We start from the raw sequence: 27,222 nt of genomic DNA on the forward strand, positions 1-27,222 counted from the left end.
TATATATTTTTTTTTTATTATTATTATTATTATTTTTTATTTATTTATTTTTTTTTTTTTTTTTTTTTTTTTTTTTAAAGCTAATTAATGCATCAATCACACAGCGTGGATGACTGTTAAAAGTCTAGCAGAAAAAAACTCTTCCAGATGTTGCCCAGGCAGATTAACAACAGACAAAAGTAACTGCATACATTGAGCTGCAGTAAGCTTTTCTTTTCTTTATAAAACTGTGTGATGGTTCCTTTATAAGTGTGGCTTCTGCACAAGGAAAGGATCCGGACATGTCTTTAGACTCAGACTGACACCTAGTGGTCTCGGGAGGGAACCTCCGTTTGTTTGTCTCAGCTTTCAGCACGTTGGAAGGCATCAGCGAGCGGAGGACAGCTGCCCAATGATCTCACAACCTAACCACCAGGAGCTCTGTCCGGACAAACTCCCCAAGGTTTGTCCTTTAAAAATAAATTCAACACTGTTTCATTGTCTCAGCAATAATCATAGACGGTACTTTTCTATATTGTCCCAAAAAGCATATATAAAGTGGACCCATCCACATCCAAGTCTATTTTGTCCTTCACATTAGCTTGTTTTTAACGTGTAATAACGTTGCAAAATAGCCCTTTGTGATTGTAGGCAGGAGGAGAGCATTATGAAGATGTATTACTATGATAGGGTCAATAAGAATCTGCTGGGAGTTTAGTATCAGAGAGGTAGGCCCACACCCTGCTGGACTGCTCCCTCTTGTGGCAGACTAATGTCAACTATAATGAAGCATAAAAAATAAGACAACGCTCTCAACTCACATAGAAACTATGAAGACTGGGTGCTGGATCCTTAATGAAGATAATAGTTTATAAAGGCAATTAGGACAGTACTCCACTTAATACTTTTTATTGCCACAATAAAAATAATGTGTCAATAAAACGTGTTAATTGGAGTGCTGTCCTAATTGCCCTCATAAATGATTATGAATCCAAACATTAAATGTGAGTCTGTAGGATTTCTTTCTGTTTGGTCAGACATGAGATGAACAGATAATAATGAAATATATATGTGCATGTACATAATATGTATACATATATATGCATATATTTCAAAAGAGTTCCAGGACCAAATCCTTTATGAAATATTGAAAGATGACATTTTAATTTGCAATTCTTTATTGTTTGATGGATTCGTTTAACTCAAGCCGCAATCAACAGTACATTACATGGAAAGTATGTTATTATTTTTTATTTTTTATTATGTGTATACACTGCAAGACAAAAAAGAGCATAAAAACAGTAAATCAGCAAATTTAGAGGTAATAATCAAATACTGAATTCGCATATCTGAAAAATAAAGCCTTTAACAAAGCAGAGATATATCTTTTAATCTAAGCATAAAATAAATGGTTTAAATGTACCCTTCAATATTTATTTTAATATTGTGTTTTTTTAATTTATTTTAAAATAATTATACCATACCCATTTAGTTTTATTTTATACATTCATTACCACAGTTCCCTTTGATTTTGGTTCAGAATTTGACAACAACACACTTTGCTTTAAAAGCATGAACGGTCTGTAAAACCTTATTATTTCACAAATGGATCCATACCCAGCGAGGCATTTAAACATCTTTGGAAACTTTGCCTGCACGCGCTGTGTATTGAGGTTTTAATGGTTGCAACCTTGTCGGCCAACCAGCCAGCGACAGCAAGCAATGACTCATCAGAAACAGCATCATACTGGAGGTAAAGCACAGAAAGATGATCACATCGGTCTCGATCACACGTCGGACGTCTCGGAGCGCAGTGGCGAGGAAGCAGACAACAGCAGGGTGGTCGCAGACTGGGGCATCATCAGGACAAAACACTGAGGGCATCTGTCAGCATCTTGAGCTCATCCTTCACACCCTCCAGGCCTCCTTGGATCTTCAGCGGGTTGTCCAGCACCTCGACGCTGCTGGTGTACGGATCAAACCTCACAGAGAAGGGACGCTTGATGCCAGCCACGTACCTCCTTGTCAGAGATATAAAAAAAAAAAAAAAAAAAAGTAAGCCCTAAGAAGTCAAAGGTGAGGTCGTCTTTGAGCTATTCATGAATATATGCGTTACAGCTGCCCTGTCTGAGAATTCCAACCCAAATATGTTCCTTCCCCAGTGGGAACTCTCCCCCCAGTAGTAGTAGTCCTGTTGTTTATGCATATATACACTTAATAAAGATTGGAATATTCTGCATGTATCAGCACCACATAGAAAATCTGTTTCATACCATGCTTTTACAAACCCAAAGCTTTTTTTTGTTGTTGTTTTCTACTAGAGACCAAATGCTTTCAAAACACTCACTGAAGCTAATTGTTTTGCAGGGCAACATTTGAACTGTTTGCCAAATACAACTCCAGCGTTTTGCCTTGGTAAGAAAGACTACATTAGTAACAGCTGTCTTCTGGCTGCTATGGCTGACCTATAAAAGTTTGTGGCCTCTGGGGTTGGCTGGTTGTTCTCTGACCTTAGAACATATCCTCACATAACCCCCTTTCTTTCTCTCTCTCTCTCTCTCTCTCTCTCTTTTGTGTTTTACCTTTTCTCTCTGTCTCTGTATGTTCTTGTGTAGTTGCATGTCCAAACAAGAAAGCATGTATGGTTCAATACCTGAATTTCTCCTTGGCATCTGAAAAACTCTCAGAAACAAAGTAGACAGGCTGGTACGTCTGGTCTTGATAGCCTTGCACTGCTGCAGCCTCTGGTTCAAACTCCCTTGTCTCTGGTTCATCAGACAGTGAGTGCTGGATTAAAAGTAAAAGATGGAGAATTATAGCTGACAGCTCAGTTGGCTGTGATTGTAGCATTTTTTTTTTTTTTCATTCAGGGAAAGATTTCAACTTCAAGCAGAAAGCAGAGAACACATGCTGGAACGCACCACGAGCTCTCCATAAGAGGAGAGCAGTCCAGCTCCGTAAGCCTTCACCTCACCATTCTGTTTACATAAGCCATACTCCACAGTGAACCAGTACAGCTGATGGGAGAAAAAACAAACATAAAGAGAGTGACTGAGAGTTGACAATGAATTTATATTTTATATGTCAAATTTTAGAGAAGGGACTGTTAAAAAAAGACTGTTAAAAATTACCAGGGTGGGATTGGGGGGAGGTGGGGTCAGAAAAGGGGGAGTGTGTATTTCTTCTACTGGCTGAAGGGAGGGTAGTCTGATTGTTTTGGGAGAGTAGGGGTGGGGGGCCTTTCATTTTTTCTTGACCCAGAAAAACAGAAGACTGAATGGTTCAATTAAAATATTACATCCAGAAAATGCCTTTTGTTTTTGCCATGGACCATAAAGGTGGTTTTGTCGTATGAAGAGGACAAAGCATGTCTCTAAATCTGTGATTTTTTTTACAGTTCATTTAATCATCTAGTAGCTGGTAGAGCCATCATTTCAGTTTTAATAAACAGTAGCAGACATTTTCTCTCTAAAGTGTGCACCACTTTTTCACAAGCCAACTAAAATAAAGAGCAGCACGAATGCTTGGTAACAGAACGCCCCACTTGTTACGTTTTTCAATCATATTTCCACTTCTAAACTGCAATTATGTAAAGGATAATGTAGATTGAGCGGGTCATTAGTGCAAATTAAAGCCGAAAAAGAATGATATAGGACCTGACACGAAGCTGGCTCTACATTATCCCGCTTATTACACAGCTACTTAGTAAAAAAATCTATAATTTCACACAAAATATTGACTTTTTAATGAGTTTATTGATTTTCTAATGGCCCTCCAGAGTCTATGATCAGAACGGCTTCCATAGCGATGATCTGTTATTCATAGCAGTGGTCTGCTAATAAGAAATAACAGACTGTAAAATGCTATAATTGACCAATCAGAATTGAGTGTTGAACAAAGTTGTGTAATAAATTATTATATTACACTTGATATCAGGGCTGAGTTGGGATATATTGTTCTTATTTCTTTTCTATGTCAAGGGGAAGGTTTACTTCAAAGCAAATATTAACACTGGGGAGGGTCTTGGTTTAAAAAAAAAAAAAACATAAGGTTTAGCCCCTCTCTCCACCTCAATCATTTTAGTACAGTCCCTAACTACTGTTGGTGTTGGAGGACTAGAGTCTTACTGTGGACAGTTTCTCAATATCTTCATCTGAAGCTCCAAGTGATGCCAGACCAAGGCTCTGGAACAAATAATCAATAGTTACCAAAACATAATAACACAGCATGGAAAATAAGTCTGCAGGGCCGTCCTCCCACTCACCTGTGAAAACTGGGCAAAAGTGCGGTCGGCCAGCATGGGGACGTGGCCCAGCAGTTCATGGACACAGTCACTGAAGAGAAAGAGAAAGACAGATTCAACTGGAACCATTCAAATAAAAAAAAAAAACCTACTCAGATACATTTAACTAAATACAGACTTTAAGATCCCAAACTGGCAATTCAATCTGGTTGCATTACAAAACAATGGTTACAGAGTGAAAAACAAATCTGTGCAAACATGAGAAGTGAAGACAGAAGTTCACTTTGGTCCAGATTTTCCTTCTTTTTTTCCCCCTCAAAAAGTGAGGTTATTTAAACTGAAAACGCAGAACTGGACATAAATATAACTACTTATACAGTAAATAGGATAGCTTTTTCATTTAAATTCTAATCTATTTTGATCTACATTACTTATCACAGTTATTGATTCAGCTTTCATTGTATTCATGAAAGTTCATTGTATTTGTTTGCTTTATGCTGCCGCTTTGTTTGTGTGCATGCTTTGGCAACATGTTTTTGATCGAAATGACATTCCAATAAAGTTTCATTAAACTGGATTAAGAGACAACACTAGAGCTTGAAGGATGGGGGGTTTATGGAGGTTCAGTCAACATTATGCTGAGACATTGACTGCACCTAGATTTTTTTGGCAAGGGCCAAAATGTGTGATGGGATTTGATGCAATGAGCAAAGCAAGAGGAGTCACAGTCGTACTCACGGCTCTGGGGAGTGCATAGGGGAGGAGGAGTGTCGGATGTACTGGGTGCACTGGAACACCCGGAATGCCAAACTGGCCAGGAAATCTCTAGCTGAGAGCAGACCTGCCACTGGACGCAGCAGGAACCCTGTACGCTCTGTGTGTGTGTGTGTGTGTGTGTGTGTGTGTGTGTGTGTGTGTGTGTGTGTGTGTGTGTGTGTGTGTGTGCGTGTATGTGTTCAGGAGGTGGTAGATAAGGAGAGAGAGAGAGACAGAATCAAACCCTAGGGCTAATGGAAAGTGTAGTCATTAATCATTTGTCCATTGTTTCTTTTCCCGTCTTTACCTTTAAGGAAGCATGACACGTCTTCCAACTGGGGAATGTTGTCTGGACTGTACCCACAATGCCTTTCCAGCAGACAGAGTGCCTCGAGGTATTCACTGCAGGCATGGGTGATGTACAAATCCCTCAGAGTTGAGTAGACTTCCCTCCTAATTAGGGATACAATTACAGTACATAATAAAAGATTTTTTTTTTAAACAAAAGCTTCTCACGCATAAACCAATATTAAAAACCCTGTTTGAGGTATTGTAACAATGAATGAGCATACAATCCACTGTAAATATCTTAAAAATACATTTGGTAGAGTTCATTCATAAGTTGCTGCAATGTGATTTCTATTCTCCTGTTCAATCAGTTTTATTTAAATGTAGCTTATCTTTATTTTCTAAATGCCATTTAAGTCTTTTAAGACTTCTTGTTGAAAGTTGCTTTCCAAATACCTTTCTACCTGGTATTTCATAGAGTCGTAAATCTTCAGAGATGACTTTTCTTCTGACTCAAACTGTCCAAGCCAAATGAACAACACCCATTGACTTGTAAATTATTCCTGTCCAGTCATGTGTTTCCAGCTCCCTGACAAATGTGGTGTTCAGACAAGCCCGAGCTGTCACAACTAGACTGCTTTGATAGTGCCCTCCATCTGTAAGTAATTGACTCAGTGGATGGTGAGTGGATACAACGATGCTCTGATATTGAAACAGCAGGAAGGTCAAACTGGTTGTTTGAAAAAAAGAAAAAAGCAACACTTTGAATTCTGTGTAAATTTCACATCATGTATTGAATGCATTTTAAATGAGCATGGTCTTACCATGTGCCAATCTCCTCCTCTGTGTATTCCACTCTGGCAATCGGCTGCCCACTGAGGACAAACATATAGATGTATCAGAAACAATCAAGTATTAGTTTTTTGTCTGCTTTTTTTTCTTACTTCTGTGCAACATTCAGGCAAAAGACTGTAGGGTATCTCACTGTCTGTATCTGAAGGCGATGTCTCCAATCATTTTCCTCCTCTGTCTGTAAGCAGGGTCTGTGTAGCCCTGTTTAAATCAAATATATCAAACGCTGATCGCATTTTCTGTGTCATGACATATTGGTCCAACAACATAAGCAGCCTAACAATGACAATTCTCCTCATACTGGAAAAGTGGTTACTTACAGGATGGTCTTGATCCAAGTCTGGATCAAATTTTGTGACCAGATGATGACATCTGTCTAAATCTGCTATTTTCTTTGGGAACCAATGAACTGGTACAGAAAAGGAAACAGATGCAGATGCATTAAGTTTACTGCTGTTTTTGTGATTACTTTATACTTTCAATATTGAATGTGTTTCAAATTTGGTTTTGTAAAAAGCAGCAAAAGGGAGTTACATTTGACTTCTTTGGTGGTTTTGACATCCTCTGCGTTCCTCTTGATTGAGCTGATAAGAGTACTGACGTCTGAGAGGTGCACCTCACAGCGAACAAAGTACTCCAGGCCTTCCAGGCTGTCCTTTAGCTTCCGGCACGGTCGCGTCTCCAAATGTTGAATCTTAGCTTCAAATGTCTGAAACACAGTCAACACACTGAAATGTAACTCTTGCAGCAGTACTGGATTACATTCGCAGCATGACCAAGGTGGGGTCCAGTCATGCAACACAGTATTTGAGACAAATATAACATGTGGAACATTCTTTTGAAGTCTGATGTAAAATGTGCATGGATGACAAGGAAAACATTAGCCCAATTTTGTAGCAAAATTGTTGTACATGTAACATTTAAAGCAGTACAAAATGTTCAATTTGGCTACGCTTCCTAATATAGTCCCCCCCCCCCCAGGTTGTCAAATGCTTTGAGCTTTAGAAGTCATTATCTCTAATAGATGGTCAGGATTTCACTGTCCAGAAAATGAGATGCACTTGTCTACAATATATTTGTTAGTAAATGACACAGCATATGGGATATAATGTGTAAAATGTTTAAATCTTCCCAAACCTTTTTTTGGTAACACTTTCTAATAAGGGTTATAAAGGAAAATCCCTTTGACTAATTACCTCATGGCTCCAGACAGAACCAAAATCCACTTAACTTATTGTTAACATTTATGACTTGATGGCTAGTGAAAAACCCATGAGCCTAGTAATATATGAATTTATAACTGCATTCTTTGCAAGTAGACAGAAATAACCAACCAGTTGGAACCCATAGCAACCCAAAAATAGGTATTTTATCGCATTTTTATTTATTTATTTTACAAATGATCTATTACGCCTTAAAGTAAATTACTTATAAACCATTCATTAATTCACGAGTTACAACTTATAAAGTCTTTATAGAGCGTGTCTTGTTAGAAAGTGGTGCCCCATACCCCTTCTAGCCAATTTTGTACCTCTCAAATACGCAAATACATCATTGTGATGTGAGTACTATTGCGATACCTCGAAAACCTTGAGTGTCCGCGACAGTGCAGGTGTCTTGGAGCTTCTTAAAGTGAAGAAGAGGTTGAGCAGCGCTTTTCCGTTGTCCTCCTCAAACACGATCTGCTCACTGGCCTCTGCAGCCTCTGCCGCTGCAGCGGCGGCTTCCCTATCCTTGCGCGCGTCCTCGATCAAGCTTTGCCGTCTGCCGAGAAACCTTGACTGTTCCAAAAGAAAAAAAACAAAGCATTGCGTGCTGCATATGTTTTTACTGTTTTGTTTTAACTGTCAGAGCACACAGACACAACAACAGAGCGGGGGAACTGCTGGGATTTTCTTACTATTTGGATATCTCTTTGGATATTTGATGGGAGCGCCTTATCTCCAAATGCGCATTAGAACAGCAATGCAGTAAACCTACGACACAGCTAAGACTAAGTAACTGCCACAGCGAACATTTCAGCTGATATTAACTGTCAGTTGCTGCATGCTTTTTTTCTATAGAGGGCATCAGGCATCGCCGCTGCGTAATGGTCACCTTGCCAAGTACTCTGCGCGCTAAAACATTGGTGGTCCTCTGGATTTCATTTAGACATATCATTAGAAACACAATTACAGATTGTTGATTATAATTGAACATTCAAAAGAAAAACTAAATAATAAAACATGGCTATTTCTGATATTTCTTACCGTGATGGAATCAGACCTCTCCAGCTCTGAAGCTGCTCTGCGGATGCTCTTTGTGGAGGATGTGGAGCTGCTTGAAAGGGGCATCTTCAGGCGCAGAAGTCGTCTGTCTTTTTTTTGCGTGTCCAAGCTCGATTTTAAGTGGCAGTGTAGTTGTGGAACTCTCTAGACCTCTCAGGCTGTGCTGTGCGCCCAGAGCTTTTCCTTTTTTTCAGACAGGTTCCCTCTTTTTATGGGGTCATTTGTTTGCAGTTTATGACGTCAAACACGCTAATCCCGCTGTAATCAATCATTGCTCAGAATCTACTAGACACATCCGAACCTGGAGCCATCTACATACAGTTAATATGACCTTTTGTAAAATCTACACGAGCATTTTCCTCATGTTTGGCACTTTTTCAGTGGTCTTTAAAAAAATGCAATGAGTGTTGAATTTACAACATCCTCAAACACAAGTTATATTCAAGATATGACTTATGATTTATGTTTTATTTTGATAAACAATTATGTTAACCTGCACAATCGCTTGATACTGTTTGGCATCTATATACACTACCGGTCAAAAGTTTGGGGTCACTTAGAAATTTCTATTCTTTTCAGATTACATTATGTGCTTACATAATTGCAAAAGGGTTCCCGACTGACTCTTTAATGCAATATCTACATTGCCCATTATCAGCAACCATTCATCCAATGTTCCAAAGGCACATTCTGTTTACTAATCTGATATCATTTTAAAAGGCTAACTGAGAAAACATTGCAGAACCCTTTTGCAATTATGTAAGCACATAATGTAGTCGGAAAACTGCTGCCCTGGTTAAAAAAAACAATGCAACTGATCTCAGCTGGTATATAATGGAGTGGAATGGAAATTTCAAAGTGACCCCAAACTTTTGACCAGTAGTTTGTGTGTATATATATATATATATATATATATATATATATATATATATATATATATATATATATATATATATATATATTCACGTTTATTTGATTAACATTTACATCAGTAAGGTGAAGTTGTGGTTACAACCACCAGCTGGATACACTAGTCAACTAACAATTAATTAATCTAGGAATCTCTGTGCGTGTGTGTGTTCTCCCACATGTGCAGTAGGTTATAGCAGCGGGAGCTGGGAGTTGCTACATCCCTAGAAGGCTCATTGATTGTGGTTACATTTTGGTTACAATTTTTTAGCTGATAAATTTTCAACATTTAGCTCACTTTTCTCACATTTAGAGCATTTTCCTCACATTTGAGACAGAAATTATATATATATATATATATATATATATATAATATCTAAATGTTAAATGTTAAATCTAAATGTTATATCTAAATCTAAATGTTAAATTTATATCTAAATGTTATATCTAAATCTAAATGTTAAATGTTAAATCTAAATGTTATATCTAAATCTAAATGTTAAATTTATATCTAAATGTTATATCTATATCTAAATGTTAAATGTTAAATCTAAATGTTATATCTAAATCTTACATGTATATCTAAATATTATATCTAAATCTAAATCTTAAATATATATCTAAATGTTAAATGTTACAGCTAAATGTGTCGGCAAGTGTAAAGCTAAATATTTAGAAAATATTCAAATTCCCAAGGAAACCACGCCCACTGCAGTGGCTTCAAATCGCGCTGCACCGCAATTTTCAGTCAACACCTGTTGGTACAGTAAATACTGACTACAGTGGAGCTGTTCGACTAATGTTACTGGATTAAAACACATTTTGGTCATTATTTTGTATTATTGACTTATATCACAGAAATGTCTTAATATTTGTGTGTACTATAATGCCGTTGTTTTGTTTGACTCATATCTCCTTGTGTGTTTAACGTTAGTTTGACTCATCCTTCACAAGCAATCTAGCTCACACACTGCAGCCGACATGTCATCTGAACAGGCCTGGCAGCACTGTAACTAGCTAAATTAGCTAGCTAGGTCTCGCAATGCGAGACTGAACAGCAGTAGGCCTGTCACACTATAGCCACATGTAAGTAGTTTTCAATACTTTGGTTACATTACCGTATTTTATTAACCTGAATTATGTTGCTATATTAGCTTGCGAATGAGCTATCCATTGCTAACGCTAATTTATCTCAAAAAGAAGAAACGTTAGCTAACTACTGCCAAGATATGATTTCACTAGAGACCAGAGCGGTGTTGTAAGACTCGTCAAGTGTTGTCATGTGTTTGCACTGTCTAACAATGAAACCATATCTTGGCAGTAACATTAGTTAGCTACTGCTTTTTGACATAAATTAGCTAGCTAACGTTAGTGTTAGCAACGGATAGCTACTTTGCAAGCCAATAAAATATAGCTTTGGCAAACAGAATTAAGGTTAATAAAACACGATAACTAGCTATGTAACCAGTATTACAAACTTCTTACAAGTGGCTGGATTGTGACATTTTAGTTGTGTTTGGATAAATATGTTGGATGCATAGCTGGACTTTATCCATGCTGGGCTAATGTTAGATTGCTTGGGAAGGATGACGCTAGTCACACACGAAGATATGTAATTCAAACAACGGTATTGTGATTAACACAACTATTAAGGCATGTCTGTATACTGGTCGGTCAATAATATGAAATACTGTAGATCAGTGCTTTCCAACCCTTCTGGTCTGAGGTTCCCCCACAGCCCTGTCATATAAACTCACATACCCCACCCTATCAATTCCCAATGTGTTCACACTATTTATCATATTAAAGTGAATATTCTTACATTTTCATGCAATTGAACTGTAAACATTTAGGTTGGTTTGGTCAGAAATTCAGAAGTGTGGTTAATGTTTCAAAAGTCATCCATTACTTTTAGCTAATCATTTCAACTGTTAGCTAAGTCAGTAGGCCACTTTTAGCTATTTTTTTCTACCATTGATTACTTCACTATATGTTTTAACATATGTGTTGAGCTGTTTTAGCTGATATATTGTTTTAAATCAATCATAATTCAATTATTATTTTGATTAGTTAAGCTGCTCCACAATCTTTCCAAGTACCCACTGGCTACAGCAGAGATACCCCTTGCTGGGGCATCACTGGGTGCAGCGCGATTTGAAGCCACTGCAGTGGGCGTGGTTTTCTTGGGGATTTGAATATTTTCTAAATATTTAGCTTTACACTTGGCGACACATTTAGATATAACATTTAGATTTAACATTTAACATTTAGATATATATTTAACATTTAGATATATTTAAATATATATTTAAGATTTAGATATAATATTTAGATTTAACATTTAACATTTAGATATAAATTTAACATTTAGATTTAGATATACCATTTAGATATACATTTAACATTTAGATATAACATTTAGATTTAACATTTAGATATATAGTTAACATTTAGATTTAACATTTAGATTTAGATATAACATTTAGATATAATATATATATATAATTTCTGTCTCAAATGTGAGGAAAATGCGCTAAATTTGAGGAAAGTGAGCTAAATGTTGAAAATGTAACCGCACTTTTACATTCGGCACCCCATACCAACCTGCCTCCTTACACGTGACATTTTGGTCATTAATACTACTCTTTACCGTTGTCGCTCTTCATACTATGTAAACTTACAGCGCCACGGTTGAGCTGCTGCTCTGCCAGGTGCGTCCCGTATCTGACGCTGAGAACCACTTACCAAGTATCAGTATTTGGCGACTTGGGAATGAAAACAGGTTGTCCAAGGCCCCAAGCATGTCTTCCCAGCTGGCTACCGAAAAAGTGATCATCTGCCTAAACTGATTGCTGTCTACTCTACATGCAAATGATGAAATTAATTGTACACAAACACGTTAGATCAACGCCCAGGCTTTTGGGCTCACCAGCCGGCTCTCCAACATTGTTTTGGTGCCTGGCTGCACACATTTCTCCGGCCGTTCTGCATGCTGTAGCGGCTGCCCCAGCAGGCTGAGCCGGGCTCCCTGTGTGCCATATCACTCCCTAGATGAGCCGTAGCCGCACCTGATTGAACCACGCTTATACAGTGGGTACGGAAAGTATTCAGACCCCTTTAAGTTTTTCACTCTTTGTTTCATTGCAGCCATTTCCTAAAATCAAAAAAGTTCATTTTATTTCTCATTAATGTACACTCAGCACCCCATCTTGACAGAAAAAAAACAGAAATGTAGAAATCTTTGCAAATTTATTAAAAAAGAAAAACTGAAACATCACATGGTCATAAGTATTCAGACCCTTTGCTCAGTATTGAGTAGAAGCACCCTTTTGAGCTAGTACAGCCATGAGTCTTCTTGGGAATGATGCAACAAGTTTTTCACACCTGGATTTGGGGATCCTCTGCCATTCTTCCTTGCAGATCCTCTCCAGTTCCGTCAGGTTGGATGGTGAACGTTGGTGGACAGCCATTTTCAGGTCTCTCCAGAGATGCTCAATTGGGTTTAGGTCAGGGCTCTGGCTGGGCCAGTCAAGAATGGTCACAGAGTTGTTCCGAAGCCACTCCTTTGTTATTTTAGCTGTGTGCTTAGGGTCATTGTCTTGTTGGAAGGTGAACCTTCGGCCCAGTCTGAGGTCCTGAGCACTCTGGATGAGGTTTTCTTCCAGGATATCTCTGTACTTGGCCGCATTCATCTTTCCTTCAATTGCAACCAGTCGTCCTGTCCCTGCAGCTGAAAAAACACCCCCATAGCATGATGCTGCCACCACCATGTTTCACGGTTGGGATTGTATTGGGCAGGTGATGAGCAGTGCCTGGTTTTCTCCACACATACCGCTTAGAATTAACACCAAAAAGTTCAATCTTGGTCTCATCAGACCAGAGAATCTTATTTCTCATAGTCTGGGAGTCCTTCATGTGTTTTTTGGCAAACTCTATGTGGGCTTTCATATGTCTTGCACTGAGGAGAGGCTTCCGTCGGGCCACTCTGCCATAAAGCCCCGACTGGTGGAGGGCTGCAGTGATAGTTGACTTTGTGGAACTTTCTCCCATCTCCCTACTGCATCTCTGGAGTTCAGCCACAGTGATCTTTGGGTTCTTCTTTACCTCTCTCACTAAGGCTCTTCTCCCACGATTGCTCAGTTTGGCTGGAAGGCCAGGTCTAGGAAGAGTTCTGGTCGTCCCAAACTTCTTCCATTTAAGGATTATGGAGGCCACTGTGCTCTTAAGAACCTTGAGTGCTGCAGAAATTCTTTTGTAACCTTGGCCATATCTGTGCCTTGCCACAATTCTGTCTCTGAGCTCCTTGGGCAGTTCCTTCGACCTCATGATTCTCATTTGCTCTGACATGCACTGTGAGCTGTACGGTCTTATATAAACAGGTGTGTGCCTTTCCTAATCAAGTCCAATCAGTTTAATTAAACACAGCAGGACACCAATGAAGGAGTAGAACCATCTCAAGGAGAATCAGAAGAAATGGACAGCATGTGAGTTAAATATGAGTGTCACAGCAAAGGGTCTGAATACTTATGACCATGTGATATTTCAGTTTTTCTTTTTTAATAAATTTGCAAAAATCTCTACATTTCTGGCTTTTTCTGTCAAGATCGGGTGCTGAGTGTACATTAATGAGAAATAAAATGAACTTTTTTGATTTTAGCAAATGGCTGCAATGAAACAAAGAGTGAAACATTTAAAAGGGTCTGAATACTTTCCGTACCCACTGTAGTTAGATAAAGTTGTGGGACAACTAAATACTGGGAACCAAGCAATCGCCCCGATCCAAACAGGCATTTCAAATGGGCCTGCACTAGTTACTAAAATTCCAGGGAGGGCAAAGAAATGAAAAATACCATAATTTAGGAAAATCGGCAAAACAAGAAAAGGTTCATTATTGCGTCTCCATCCTAAAAGCACAAATTTTAACATTTCAAATTAAAAGACACCTACAGAACTTAGCTTGATGTCTTTTATTATAGTGAGTTCCATAGCTTCACAGTGCATCAATATATTCAGTTTACATGGTCAATTGAGTTGACCATGTTGGCAATCATAGGCGGCGCTAAGCTATTTTTAGGGCTGCTGAAGCACCCCTAAAAATCATCTCAGCACCCGTGAAAATAAAGACCTTATCATTGTGATTCTGTGAAATCGTTTAGTGCTCAAACGTTATTACTTTTGCAAACCTGATTTTAGCGATGGGATAGGATAAATGATGACAGGCTCAGCTCAGTTGTAACCTAAAGTCAACAGCCTGTCTGCAATTCCCTGAACGAGGGCGCCTCAGCCTACTGTTCAGTCTGCGCAGATAACTTTGGGGAACAGTCATCAGAGTATGGGTACTTTCAACCACTGAAAAGGTATGGCTAATGGAGTGAAAATTAAATCTAATCGAACGAACACGTTAAGTAGGCTACAGGTGTAGTATTTGTGGAACCAGTCTGTGATTCCTGATCACAATGATGGCAATCATATCTGAATTAGCCTAGCTTATTCACCACGGAGTCCAATTTTGTTGTGCAACGTTAGACAAAATCGCTAACTGTAGGCATGTGTAGCTTAGGAGTAGCCTACAACGAGTTTTTAAAGTGTGCTATTAATAGCCTGCCGTAATGGCTTGAGCACTGCTAAAAATAGCCTAGCCCCGCCTATGCTGCCGTTACCTCCCTACCAGACACTTTCTTATTTATAACTGTCAATGCCAATGAAAAAAAAAGAATTCGACTTGACGGATCATCAGACTCATTCGTATCAGAACTGAAACACTGGAACAAGAAACCCTGACTCACAGTTTCCCCATAGATGGATATATACGTTTCTTTTTTTAAACCAGGTTCAGGTGAGAAAGTATAAGATAAGCCTTTAACATTATCCCACTGCACTGAACAGCAACCCCATATTCACATATGTTATAAATAGGTGAATGTATAACCTTTGGTAGCCTACACATACATTCTCTGTTGATTAGTTGATTACATTTGCCTTCTGGTTGACAGCACAAAGGAGAATAGAGAGGGTGAAGGGCAGAGAGAGCAAGATGAACAAGGTGAGAAAATGGCTAGGTAGCCTGTAAGACATATATATAGTAGGACTACTGTGTTTTGTTTTCTCTTTTATTTGAAGATTATTTTCTAGTTGATTACAAAATGTTTTGTATGTGATTGTCAGTGATATGAAGGAGGGAGGGAGATAGAGGGAGAGAGGAGGATGGAGAGAGAGAGAGCAGGATGGAGAGAGAGTGGACAAAGAGAGGGACCTGGAAGAACCAGGTGAGAAAGTGCACATATATTATACGGACAAAAACACTTAAAATATTTCATTCACATTATATTTACATATGCATTTCATGGAGGACTAGGCTCTTAAGAAAAAGAGATGTTAGATTTTCCCCATCTGGTTCAGAGGCATTATTAGATTAGATTAGTCATCATTTAGCTGTATAACCATATCAGTTTCTATCAATTTTGTAAATGAAAAAGTTGAAAATTAACAGCAGAAAAAAACATAAATAATCCTGTCTAAGAATATGTTAAGGCTTATTTTACCAGTTCAAGGTATGTGCAGGGGCGTAGCTCAAAATTCTGGGTCCTGTAGAAAGGCATTCTCTATGGGCCCCTCCCTGCATCCACAGCTATTAATTCTAGCATCTTTTTGGGCCCTCCTAACATGAGGGCCCTGGGTACTCAGTCCCCTTTTTCCCCCCAGTCCGACGCCCCTGGGTATGTGTGCTGCAATAATCATGCTTTGTAGTTGCCATCTTTTTTCACAGCAGATGCCTTGAATCTGTTCGATAGTTTGTCATAATTGCATTTCTCAATCTGTCTATTTCTTTCCCCAAAACTCACCAGAAGTCATGATTCATGCCCCCGGACCCCTCTAGCTTAACTGCTATCAACTTTTCATTAGGGGCTGAGCCCCCCCAAAGGTCAGATCCTAGAATCGCCCCTGTTGGCAATTATCACATTTTAGTTGAATTGAACAGTAACAGCTTGGGAGAGTCACCATTGAACGGTAAACTGCTACTGAAAGAGTAACCCGCAATTTCCACCAACTGCGGAACGGATGCGGAGTCATTAGGTTTTCATTAAAGTCAATGTGTGTATTTCCACTGACTGCAGAACGGCTGCGTTCCGACTGTGTCCCAGCTCCTGAGATCCGCAGCCCTCCAGAGCAGATATGCAGAGCTTCTATTTTTGCCGGACGCCGGAGAGCTCTGCAGCAATTCAGCACAGGGCAGATTGTGCGGGACAGGAAGTCAGAAAACATCCGGTTAATTTAAATAAAAATAAAATACACCATGCTCACGGCGGATCATATTTCAGCAGGTCAGCACAGAGTTGTTTCCCCTCTACTCCTCTGGATGGAAACAAACTGTTGTTGGTTTTGTGGTTCTGTTTATAGAAACAACATCCTGTTATATCGCGTGATCATACGTGAATTTGCGAGATCTCGTGGGTCCTCGTAACTTGAGCTGTCAGTCAGGGCCGCAGCCGTTCCGCAAAACAAATCTGGACCTGGTGGGTATTGAAGGATGGAGGAGCACGGAGCCGACACGTAGCGGAGCCGATCCGCAGCTGTTCCGCAGTTGGTGGAAATGAGACAGGTTTTAAAAGTAGTAATGGCTCAAACTCGCTCAAAAAGCACCTGGGTTAACAACCACAATAGAAGGCAAAAAACAAATTATCTTCACTTGCGTTCAACTAACCCTTGACAATAAAAAAAAGACAAAAAATAGACAATAAAACTTTAAAGATAGTGAAAGAAATCTTGCACTAAATAGTTGAATATCTGTGAAGATACAAATGCATATAAAGCTATAAAACTGTATACAATGTGAATCAAAGCTGGTCTGAGAAAAACTATAAGTAAAATATAAGATGCAAAAACAAGATGTTTTTTAAAGTAGCAGTAGTATAACTGCTTTGACACCCAAGATTTGAGCAAGTGGAAACAAAGACAAAACTATTCATAAAATCTACACAAGCTGGTCCTTTGGCCTTCCCATCCTCCATTCTTCATTTTCTATTAGTCTTCACTCCTACTTTATTGACACCTGAATTCATTCTTAACAGAAACGTCAGCACACTCTTAAAGCTGAAAGGAATTTTAAGAGAAAATGTTAGATAGACATTGCATTATACAGTAATTTAAGATATATTCACTTTAAGATAAGACAAGATAAAATAAGATATACTATATTAATCCCACACTGGGGAGATTCCTGTGCTACAGCAGCTCAAAAGAAAACATTTACACACATCAGAATAACACAAATACACATTAAGTAGACATAGGAGAAAAAATATACAGAAAGTATTATAAGAAATAGAAAAAATAGGATGAGTTATAATAATAATAGTAATAACACAAACATATTTACACAATAAACACCCTTATATAAACAAACAGTATATATACACAGGTATACAGATGAGTAAGGTGCGGATAAATAGAAGTGACACATTGCACAGTTGGAGGTGACACAGAGTAATAAATAAATATGCATAGTGCAGAATATTGTCCAGTGATGGCTCATATTGCGGAAACAGCTAGCAGTGCTACATTATGATGTTGCATTAAAGAGTCTGACTGCTGCTGAAATAAAGGAGCTTCGGTCACGCGTCCTGGTGTCACTCGCATCCTGCTGAACATTGTGAATGAACAACAAATAAGGACATTAGGATGGAATAGCTTGTGAATTGCTTTGACTTAAAATGAAGCACATAACGTCCTCATTATGTCCCACTATGCTGAAGTAAAACTTACTTAGAGATTCTGGTGGTTTCATGCTATCTTACTAACCTTTAACGCATTAACTTTACTTCTTTGTTTGTGTTAGTTAGTTTGTTAGTTTGTGTTGATGCCTCAAGAAGATCCTTTAATACCCTTAATATACAGTCAGCCTGATGTTTCCTTAGTTGTGAAGAGCACATTCTTTTAAAGATGATTAATCCTGGACAAGATGAGAAGAGAGAGGAGAAAAACAGATTATGTAGGTTTTTAATCCTCTCAGCAGAGTACATCAGGCATCAGTAGCTATGTAAGCACTGTTGAGTCAAAGAGAGGTCAGGCTTGCCTGTGGTGAACCACAGAGAGATGGGCTGGAAGTGACAGAAAAACTGCTTGAGGACAGTCATAAGGCAAACTACTTGTCACTGGTTGATGACACTTTTGGGAGTGAATCGTGCTGTCCCACAATTTAAAATGACATTTTGATTGGTTTGGTTTAAAAAAAGAGAATTACTACTTGAGTGTTTCTCCATGTATTACCATCATCGTCATCATAAGGGAATGTTATAGACAATTACAGTTTTTAAAGTATTGTGAATTGACCTAGTCTTTAAACAATAATCAGAGCTCCGAACTCGAGGGTTTTACATAAAGGTTAGACCAGAGAAAAGACAACTGCGGAAAATTAAGTCAATTTATCAGCTCAATCCAATCTCCACAGCTTTTCACAAATTAGATTTGATTGTGTAGAAAACACACACACACACACACACACACACACACACACACACACACACACACCCAAAAGAGAGAAGAACATGTTTTCCTGAGCCACTCTGTCTGTTTCTTACCTCAGCAACAACCACATCAAATGAATTTGTAGTGTTTCTGGCTGAGGACTTTGGTGGTTAACATGATTGTGAAGTGATGTACATGTGCCCAGAGGCGAGCAGAGGTAAAAGGATTAGCTCTGGCCACATGCTGCCACAGCAGCAACCTTGGGTGCAGAGAAGGCAAATGGGCCCCTGTGTGACTCTTCCCCCCCAACCTGAACACACAGGTTGAAAATGCTAAAGAGCACTGATGTAGCCCTGGGCACAGACAACGGCAGTTCCGTCCTTTATTTAGGGACGACAGAGTGAGTATGAATAAAGAAAGATAAAGCAAACAGACAATGATAGAAACCACCTTTCCACTTTGTGTAAGCCTGTGTTCTGCATGGATACAAAGTAAATTGGTCTTTAGAAATGAAGCTTTGTTGTGTTTTTTTTTTATCTTGACCTTTTTATGAAAGTGGTATGACATAAAAGAACAATAGGCAGATTGACATTTATTCAAAGATAGGAAAAATAACCAGTTTTTATGGTTTGTTCCATCCATGTCCTTCAAGCTGTTTATTATCTTTTTTAAAGAAATCAGAAATCTTACAAATGACTCATGGTTGTAGATGATAAGAACATTGTGGTTACTTACTGCTTTAATAATTCACAAAATATATTAAGGTTCCTCCAAGAAAGACATGTTACTGTAAAACAGCCAGGAAACATTAGTCACTTAAATTACATCAGTGACTAAAAAATAACATGGATGGAATATGATATATTCAGGGTCCAGGGAAAAAAAGAGAGTTAATCAGGGTTCAAAATTAGCACCATTTACCAGCCAAATGCTGGTAAAATATGCAAGTGGCTGGTAGATTTGCTTCCCTCACCAGCCAAAAAATGGCAATCAATTGAGTGGCTGGTAGCACAGGTTTATTCAACTTCAACGGGATTTTGTGTGTCTGAGGAACACAGGTGTGGCTGAATCATGATCAAGATAAACTGATATCACTCTTTCTCCTCCCTCCAAATGTCTGTGTTCCTGTTTCAGCCCAGTTTATCAAGACTGTAGCCCATTACTGGTTAGGGAAAATTACCCTGAAGGGGAAAGCTTTCACGATCTTCCCTGCCCCTCATTTTTTATTTATTTTTTTGCCAAAGACAGCCTGGCTCAGAAGTACAGCATGTTTCAAGCCTTTAATGATAAAGGGCAGTGGTGTAAACTTGCAGAATAATGTTGAAGAAGAAAGTTTTACAATATAGTTTATGCTTAGTTCTATGAGAGGCCATGCAGGACTCAATTTATATGTTATTGCAATGCCCAACTTGCCATTGTGTGTGCTTTTCTTATTTATTAAACACATATAAAACTAATAATTAACCCTTAACCCTTGTGTTGACTTCAGGTCACATTGACCCGTTTTTAATTTTTGTTTTATATCAGAAAAAATAGGACGTAGAAATAAGTGCTGAAAATGTGTAGAAGAAAGATTTTACAATGTAAAACGTTGGAAAAAGCAAAAACAAACGTCAAAAAAAAAAAAGACGTCAAAAACGTCGAAAAAAAGGTTGAACAAGGTTGTCAAGGTTGACAGGAAGACAACACAATACTTAGGGTCTTTAGCAGTCCGGTACTATATCACAACCTGTCTATTTCTTTCATTTTATTCAATTAAACTCTCAACTCATTGGTGTTCCTCAAAATGTTTTGTTTTTAAATTTGTGTTCTGGTGTCAAAATGTAAAAACAATTATTTCAAAAAGTATCGCTTTTCTAATATTTAACCAAAAATATGTATAGTCTCCGTAGAGAACCGAGCTATGTAATGCAGGGATTCAGACTTCATAATATTCTTGTCTATTAATATGGTCACTGTGTCAGATTGAAAGATTATAGAGTCATCAATTCTTGCCCTGACTTGGCAGTGAGACATGATGGACCAATCATAGCTAGTCTTTCACAACGTGCATGATTTCATGAGGAAGGAGGTCCTAGGGACCGACTTCTGGGAACAAGAACGTAACCAAACAATGGCGTCCAATGCAGTGTGTATGATACTGGCTGTCTTGTGTTCAGAAAAGCCGAAAAAGAGAAAGAAAAAATAAAAGTGACCATTCCTCTGTTTCACAGTTCCACCCAGCTGCACCAACAAAATCATTCCTGTTTGGCTCCGCCATGTTTACAGTTGTGCGTGGAAGAGCCCTCCGTGCTCCTATTGGTCAACGTCACAGAACACAATTTGTCATACTCGGTACTCGGTATAAAATTGGTCTTATTTTCCATTCAAGTCTAATCAAATTTAAGCTGATAAAACCTGCAGCTATGCCAAACAATGATCTAAGACAGCTTATAGAATGTATTTTGACGTTATCTATACAACAATGACATATTTACCAGATGTCAGCCCCTGTCCAGCATTGAGTTATCTCAGGTGGTCTGTCATTTTCTGAAGTTTTTTAACACTACATAGGTAATAAAGGGAAAGGGAAAGCAAAGCATTACCCTAATTTGAAATTTAAACATTATGTTATTGTAAATTAAAAGTTGAAGTTACATTTTGTAGGGGACATACAAAAGATCTTTTTGGTCATCTACGTACATATTAAGTAGGGCACGCCGCAGAGTTCTGGATATGAATTATCTTTATAAATGATCTGATTTTAAGTTTTAGCAGAATGTGACATGCATCCTCTCTTACTTGACTCTTGCTGTGGTGTACAGTGGCTCGGCTCCAGAGTGTTTGCGAAGTCCATTCTGGCCATAAGTAGTCAGGCTGACTCATCACCGCTATTGAGTCGACCCCCCGTCATTGCTCATACGAGGTATCGAGGCTACCTTTTGTTGTTAATGCTGCACTTGAAGAGGCGATATCTCTCTGGCATTCATCCCTCTGTGTTTATCCAATTCAATCTTCTTTTCTGCAAGTGTCGGACGTGTCCACAAATGACACCAGGATGATAATTATTACAATTATGTATTGATTCAGCAGCAGCATTGTGGCATTGTGAGTGTCAGCTTTTCCCTGCATAATTGCGGGATTTCAGAAGGGCTAATTGCAGCTAACGCGACCAGCTGGGCTATTATTCATCATCCTCCACATTTCTTTTCTCTCTCCCGCTGCTGAACAATGCTGGACACCTTTGTGGTAGTCATTAGACTCATCTAGTTGATGAAGAGATGAGGAAACAGAAAATAAATGTCCTATTAATTGCAATAATGTTGGGTAAACAGTCTCAAAATGAGCATATCAGCTTGCAGGGCTTGTTGCGTACTAGCATACCCGCATAAACCTAAATGTTGCTTCTAAATTTGAAATGTATTTTTTCAATGCTGGAAACGAAACAAATGAAATTCCCTTCACATCCATTATATGTCATGGGATGTATGGACTATGAATGGAGGAAGAAGTCGCAGACAATATTCTCAAAACATGGACAAATAAGATGAAACTATCTGTGTGGCTAACAGAGATATGGTCATTTTTGCAGTGTGTGGGTGTGTGTGTGTGTGTGTGTGTGTGTGTGTGTGTGTGTGTGTGTGTGTGTGTGTGTGTGTGTGTGTCCGCTGTTACGTATGTAAAAATGCAACGGTGAGGCTTGATCTATCCATATGATGTCTGATTAAGTGTGATTGATTGTCTCTTGCGATTAAAATCTAATTGTACTGCACTCTTAGATCTGGATCTCAGCTAGCACACAGATGTACACAGATCTAGCGTAAGACTGAGAGATTTCTTTTTTGCTTTGCAAGTCACAAATAAGATGGTTTATTTGCACAATAGTGCTTTGTAGTGTCTATGATCAACGCTTGATCAGACTGAAACACAAAGACACTATGACAAGCCACAAAACAAAGACACACTTTATGTATATCCTTGAGGTCTAACATACATTTTGAATTCATTTCCATTTTCATAAATCATATGCAAAGACAATTTTTTTGACACCTGTCTTGTTTACATCCATGTTTACATGTGAGCTGTCTTCTTCTTCCCTTCCTTGGCTGACGCTTTGCTGCATTTCTTAGTGCATTACAGCAACCTGTTGATCATTGAAGTAGTATAACACAATAGGCACAAGGCTGTATGTACACAGGACAAACAAACTGGGGACCCAAAAAATTGCTCCTTAGTGCTACTAGTTGTGTAACACTCCAAAGGGTACCTTTAAATGCTCTACTCTAGTAAATATAGCCGGGTGACAGAATTGATGCACATGCCTCCATTCATATAGAACATGAGGGGTTGTGAATATGATATAATCAAATTATATACATTACTTTAAAGTCACCAGAACCCAACCCAGTTCAACACCACTGGGAGATTTTGGACTGACATGTTAGACAACATTCTCCAACAATGTCATCAACCGACTCACAACAGAGGGAATATCTTTTGGAAGAATGGTGTTTTTGGAAGAGTTTTGGAACTTGGAGAACATTGGAACATTGGAGCTGTTTGAGGGTTTGTGGTGACCCCACACCTTACTGAGACCGTATGTTTTTTTTCTTCTATTTTCTTTATCACCCGTCTGTGGCTGACAGTGTTTGTAATACCAAAAAGATGCTGTATTGAAAGAGCATGATGTGATCAAATTTGAATTTCAAACCAAAGCTTGATCGTTTTTTTATAAGAAAATAGCTAATTTTGTATAATTACAAGGATTAGAAGTCCTGGCCTAAACAATTTTATTCAGTAGTGCTCAAACCCATAACTTGATTGTTTTAGGTATTTGTATTCCATGTAAGTCTTTCTCCCTCCCTTTCTCTCTTTTTGACAGAGCATCTGAGCATCTGTGACTGGCGATGACTGTGATTGTTTTTGCATGTGTCAAAATACAGCTGCCAAGTGGAATGACTAATCACACAGAGTGCTCCTCCAATGCCTATGTCTACATGTGTAATTTGACAGCAGTGGCATAAAGTGTTCCTGGGGTGGGAGAGTGGTTTAGGGACTGATGCTCAATGGTCCGTGTCAACTGCCATCATCACTCCAGTGCTACGGTGGACAGCTGTGGCTGTGACACGACGCCAACACATTACCAACGTTACCACCATCACAGTTCAGACTGTCGACACTAGGAGCCAACAAAAAAGGGTCTTCCATTTCATACTTCAAATCAACCTGGTTTTTTTACACACAGTCACAAGATGTGCACATGTAATTTAACGCAATCCCATTATGCCTGAACAGGGCAAGTTGATTAAAGATTTCTAAATCGAGGACTATATATCTAACTTTTCCTCTTGAGAAAAAACAAATCATTCCTGTCAAGTACTGCACTTTGGTCCATTTAGAAAAGGAACAGCAAGTTATGATGAAAAATAAACAAGGATGTTAGGGAAAAGAACAGTTGAAAGATGAAATTGAAATAGGATGATGAATTTAACATTTCCCACCAGTTCATTACAAGCGCAGTTCAAGGGAAGCAGCGGCCTTAATTATGTAGGCAATTAATTGATGCTTCCCTACAGTACATAAGTGCTTTAGGCTACATGTGTTGCGTCTCTGTCTTGCTCTTTGTTTCTCTAGCAGCCTTTGCTTTCCTAAATGTCATATCTGATAAGTCTGATCGTGGTCCGGATGTATCCACATATCTACTAGTGTGTGTCATGTCGGATATGCCCAGAAGCAGTTATAAGTCGTTCAACAATGATTTCCATCAATCACTATAAGTGGTCTGAGAACTAAGTGGTCACAAATAGCACAAATACGTTTATTTCTGGCTTACAGGCTGCAAGGAATGATGGGGAAAAAACCTGACTTAATGTCAGGATCTATTCAAATATGAAACTATTTGTATATTTGCTTTGAGAACAGTGTCCACCCCATACACATACTCACATACATATGCACACACACAGACCTCTCTTACGATACAGCACTTCTTGTCTCTGACCTACCAGTGTCCAGAAACATAAACCTGCTTGTATATAAGTAGTCTAAGCATCATGTTAAAGTCTTATCCAACCATTTGCCCTGTGTCAGGGTCACAGAAGCATAATGACGTTGTAACACTGCCTATTCCCCCTCCAGCAGTGGCACACAGACTCCTAATTAGATTTACCTTTCCTTAATGGGCCCCTCGTCCAGCAGCAGGGGCCAAGCTACTGCAGCTCATGATGGAAATCAAGCAGCTGGAGTCATAGACAAACCCCACCTGTGGTGTTGCAACTGGTTGTTGTGCCAGCCGTATAAATGTATTCTGCATTGGACATGGGTTGTTAACACATTGTCAAAAACCCATTTTTCACCACCACCTCTTTTCACCTTTGCATCATGTGAGCTGCAAAGCACACACCAAATGGTCGAAGTGCATATTATGTTGTAGCGCTGCAAAAGATCGTCTTCGTACCAGCACTAAATTAGAGGACCTATGGGGGCAGCGACGTGCATTGCAGTCTGCCACACGTACATTTAGAAAAACTTTGCATAAATGGTAGACCGCCAAATTAGTGCAGAGAGATGTGATGGGTTTGGTTGGGCTATCTGTCAGCTGAAAGCATAATTTGACATGTAAGGAAGAATTTTACACTTTTACACATAAATGAATCTTAAATCAAAGTCTGCTTACTAGCGCTTTAATTTTTTAGGGTTTTTTAAGTTTTGCCTAAATTGTGGAGTTTGCTCAGTTTGAGGACGGTAGTTTGTAGTCTGAAGACAGTGAGACACAGTTGAAACAAAGCTGTAAACTGTACCTTGTATTAATATTATTTTTCAAACATGTCCAAGGTCAAGAATAAACATTACGAAAGCTGCATAACTGACCACAGATGAAGTCTATGTCACAATGTAACTCTGTGCTGTTCCCAATATTTAACCTAACTTAAAGCACAGGCAATTGAACAACTACTGTGCTGTTTCAGTTAAGTATGGACACAAAACCCAATGAAACAAATTATTTTAAAACAAATTGGAGACGTATTCTATTAATAATGAAAGTGATGAAAGTATGTGTGCCCTTGACAGAAATCCTTAACTGTCAGAACTTGAATAAACCCTGCTTTGTTGTCCAAAATGTTAGTGCTGAAATTATAGGGAGAAACAGGTACCATTCAATTACATTTAGTGTGTGTGTGTGTGTGTGTGTGTGTGTGTGTGTGTGTGTGTGTGTGTGTGTGTGTGTGTGCATGTGTGTGTGTGTGTGTGTATGTGATAGGTGTTTTTTTGGTGGCTAAAAGGTTTAGCTGTCATTGCAGGAAGATAGAGACGCAGAGGACAAGAAAAAGAAAAAACAAACAATGTCATGATTGAAATTGCTTATCGGTGCAGATGAAAGTAAATTGCACTCAGAACTTAGCTTGCCATAACTTAAATCAACGGCTCCTGTGAATTTGTTACGCATGCGGGGCCTTCTGAAACAGCCACCTCAGAGGAGATATAGTAGTTCTGCCTGCCATTTTTTTCCATTACCCCCCACCCAAGACCTCCTGCTGCGAATAATGACCGCAGCTGTGTCAATGTGGATGCTCGCCGTGTGTGCGCTTGTTTGTGTGTCTTATTTTGATGGCTTTTTAAACTCAGTGTGTATGTGTGTGTCTGTCTGATTATGGTGTACAGATAGGCCATTACCCACGCGTTAGCAGGAGAGGGGCTTAATGGACGACAGAGGATGCAGAGGCAGGATGGCTCGTACATCGTGCCCTGTCCTCCCGGCCATATCAATACTGCCATCTGGGAGTTGGCCACTTCATTCACAAAACCAATACCCCAGTGGGATGAGATGGGCCGACGTAGACGCTGTTGCTACGTGTTCAATCAACGGGAAAAGACAAGGGCTATCATGACATCCACTTTCAGGAGGATGTCAAATCTTTTGTTCTTTTTTTGTGTGTGCAAGTGAGAAAGTGGGAGAACAAGGACACAAAAAAGATAGAAAACAATAAATTACAACAGGTGCATTTACCAGACTATCTATGTGTCCAGACCACTCTTATTCCAGACCATGACCAATATATTCTTGTCAAAGGTAATCAAAAATATTGATTAGATGGCTTTTAAATAATAAACAGATGGTTATTCAGTCTTCAGTCTTCTTCTGTCTGCACCATACATTTCCACATTCAATCAATCAACGCTGAGGAATTGATTAGTCAATGTATTGAAATGGGAAGACAATTACCTACAAAAGTTCAATCATTCATTCATTTATTGTTTTTACCCACTCATTTCTATTCATGGTCACGGGGGATGGAGCCTATGCAACACATTCACACCTGTTGATGGTTTTGAGTCTCTGTTCAGTCAATGCATGTTTAGGGAACGAACCAGAGAACAATCAAAAGAAATGATGGGAACAACATGCAGACTTAGAAATTCAAGATTTAGGACTGTAAGAGCTGAGCATTGATACAATGTACTATTTATTAGGGCCCGAGCGTC

The 27,222-nt window shown here is 38.9% G+C and overlaps 1 protein-coding gene across 1 annotated transcript; it reads right to left on the reverse strand.

Annotated features, from left to right (window-relative positions):
• Window positions 1-1,840: 1,840 nt before the first annotated feature.
• th (tyrosine hydroxylase) lies at window positions 1,841-8,451 on the reverse strand. The gene is made up of 13 exons (XM_078256129.1): window positions 8,368-8,451; window positions 7,699-7,899; window positions 6,653-6,827; window positions 6,439-6,527; window positions 6,252-6,319; window positions 6,091-6,141; window positions 5,286-5,431; window positions 4,961-5,096; window positions 4,244-4,313; window positions 4,107-4,163; window positions 2,901-2,996; window positions 2,633-2,766; window positions 1,841-2,000 (listed from the first exon to the last, which is right to left on the reverse strand). Exons 1-13 carry the CDS (start codon window positions 8,449-8,451, stop codon window positions 1,841-1,843), a joined length of 1,467 nt encoding a protein of 488 aa, XP_078112255.1.
• Between the last annotated feature and the right edge of the window lie 18,771 nt (window positions 8,452-27,222).

The sequence above is a fragment of the Sander vitreus genome, chromosome 8, assembly GCF_031162955.1.
Source record: "Sander vitreus isolate 19-12246 chromosome 8, sanVit1, whole genome shotgun sequence".
NCBI classification, from domain to species: Eukaryota; Metazoa; Chordata; class Actinopteri; order Perciformes; family Percidae; genus Sander; species Sander vitreus.

What these genes read in the sequence shown, in the direction of transcription:
- th (XM_078256129.1), bottom strand. Translation starts at nt 8,451, where the DNA reads ATGCCCCTTTCAAGCAGCTCCACATCCTCCACAAAGAGCATCCGCAGA. An exon ending in AACCACCAAAGAAGTCAAAT is followed by an intron (nt 6,528 to 6,652) that starts GTAACTCCCTTT and finishes TTTCTGTACCAG; the next exon opens with TTCATTGGTTCCCAAAGAAA. An exon ending in ATCGCCTTCAGATACAGACA is followed by an intron (nt 6,142 to 6,251) that starts GTGAGATACCCT and finishes GTTTGTCCTCAG; the next exon opens with TGGGCAGCCGATTGCCAGAG.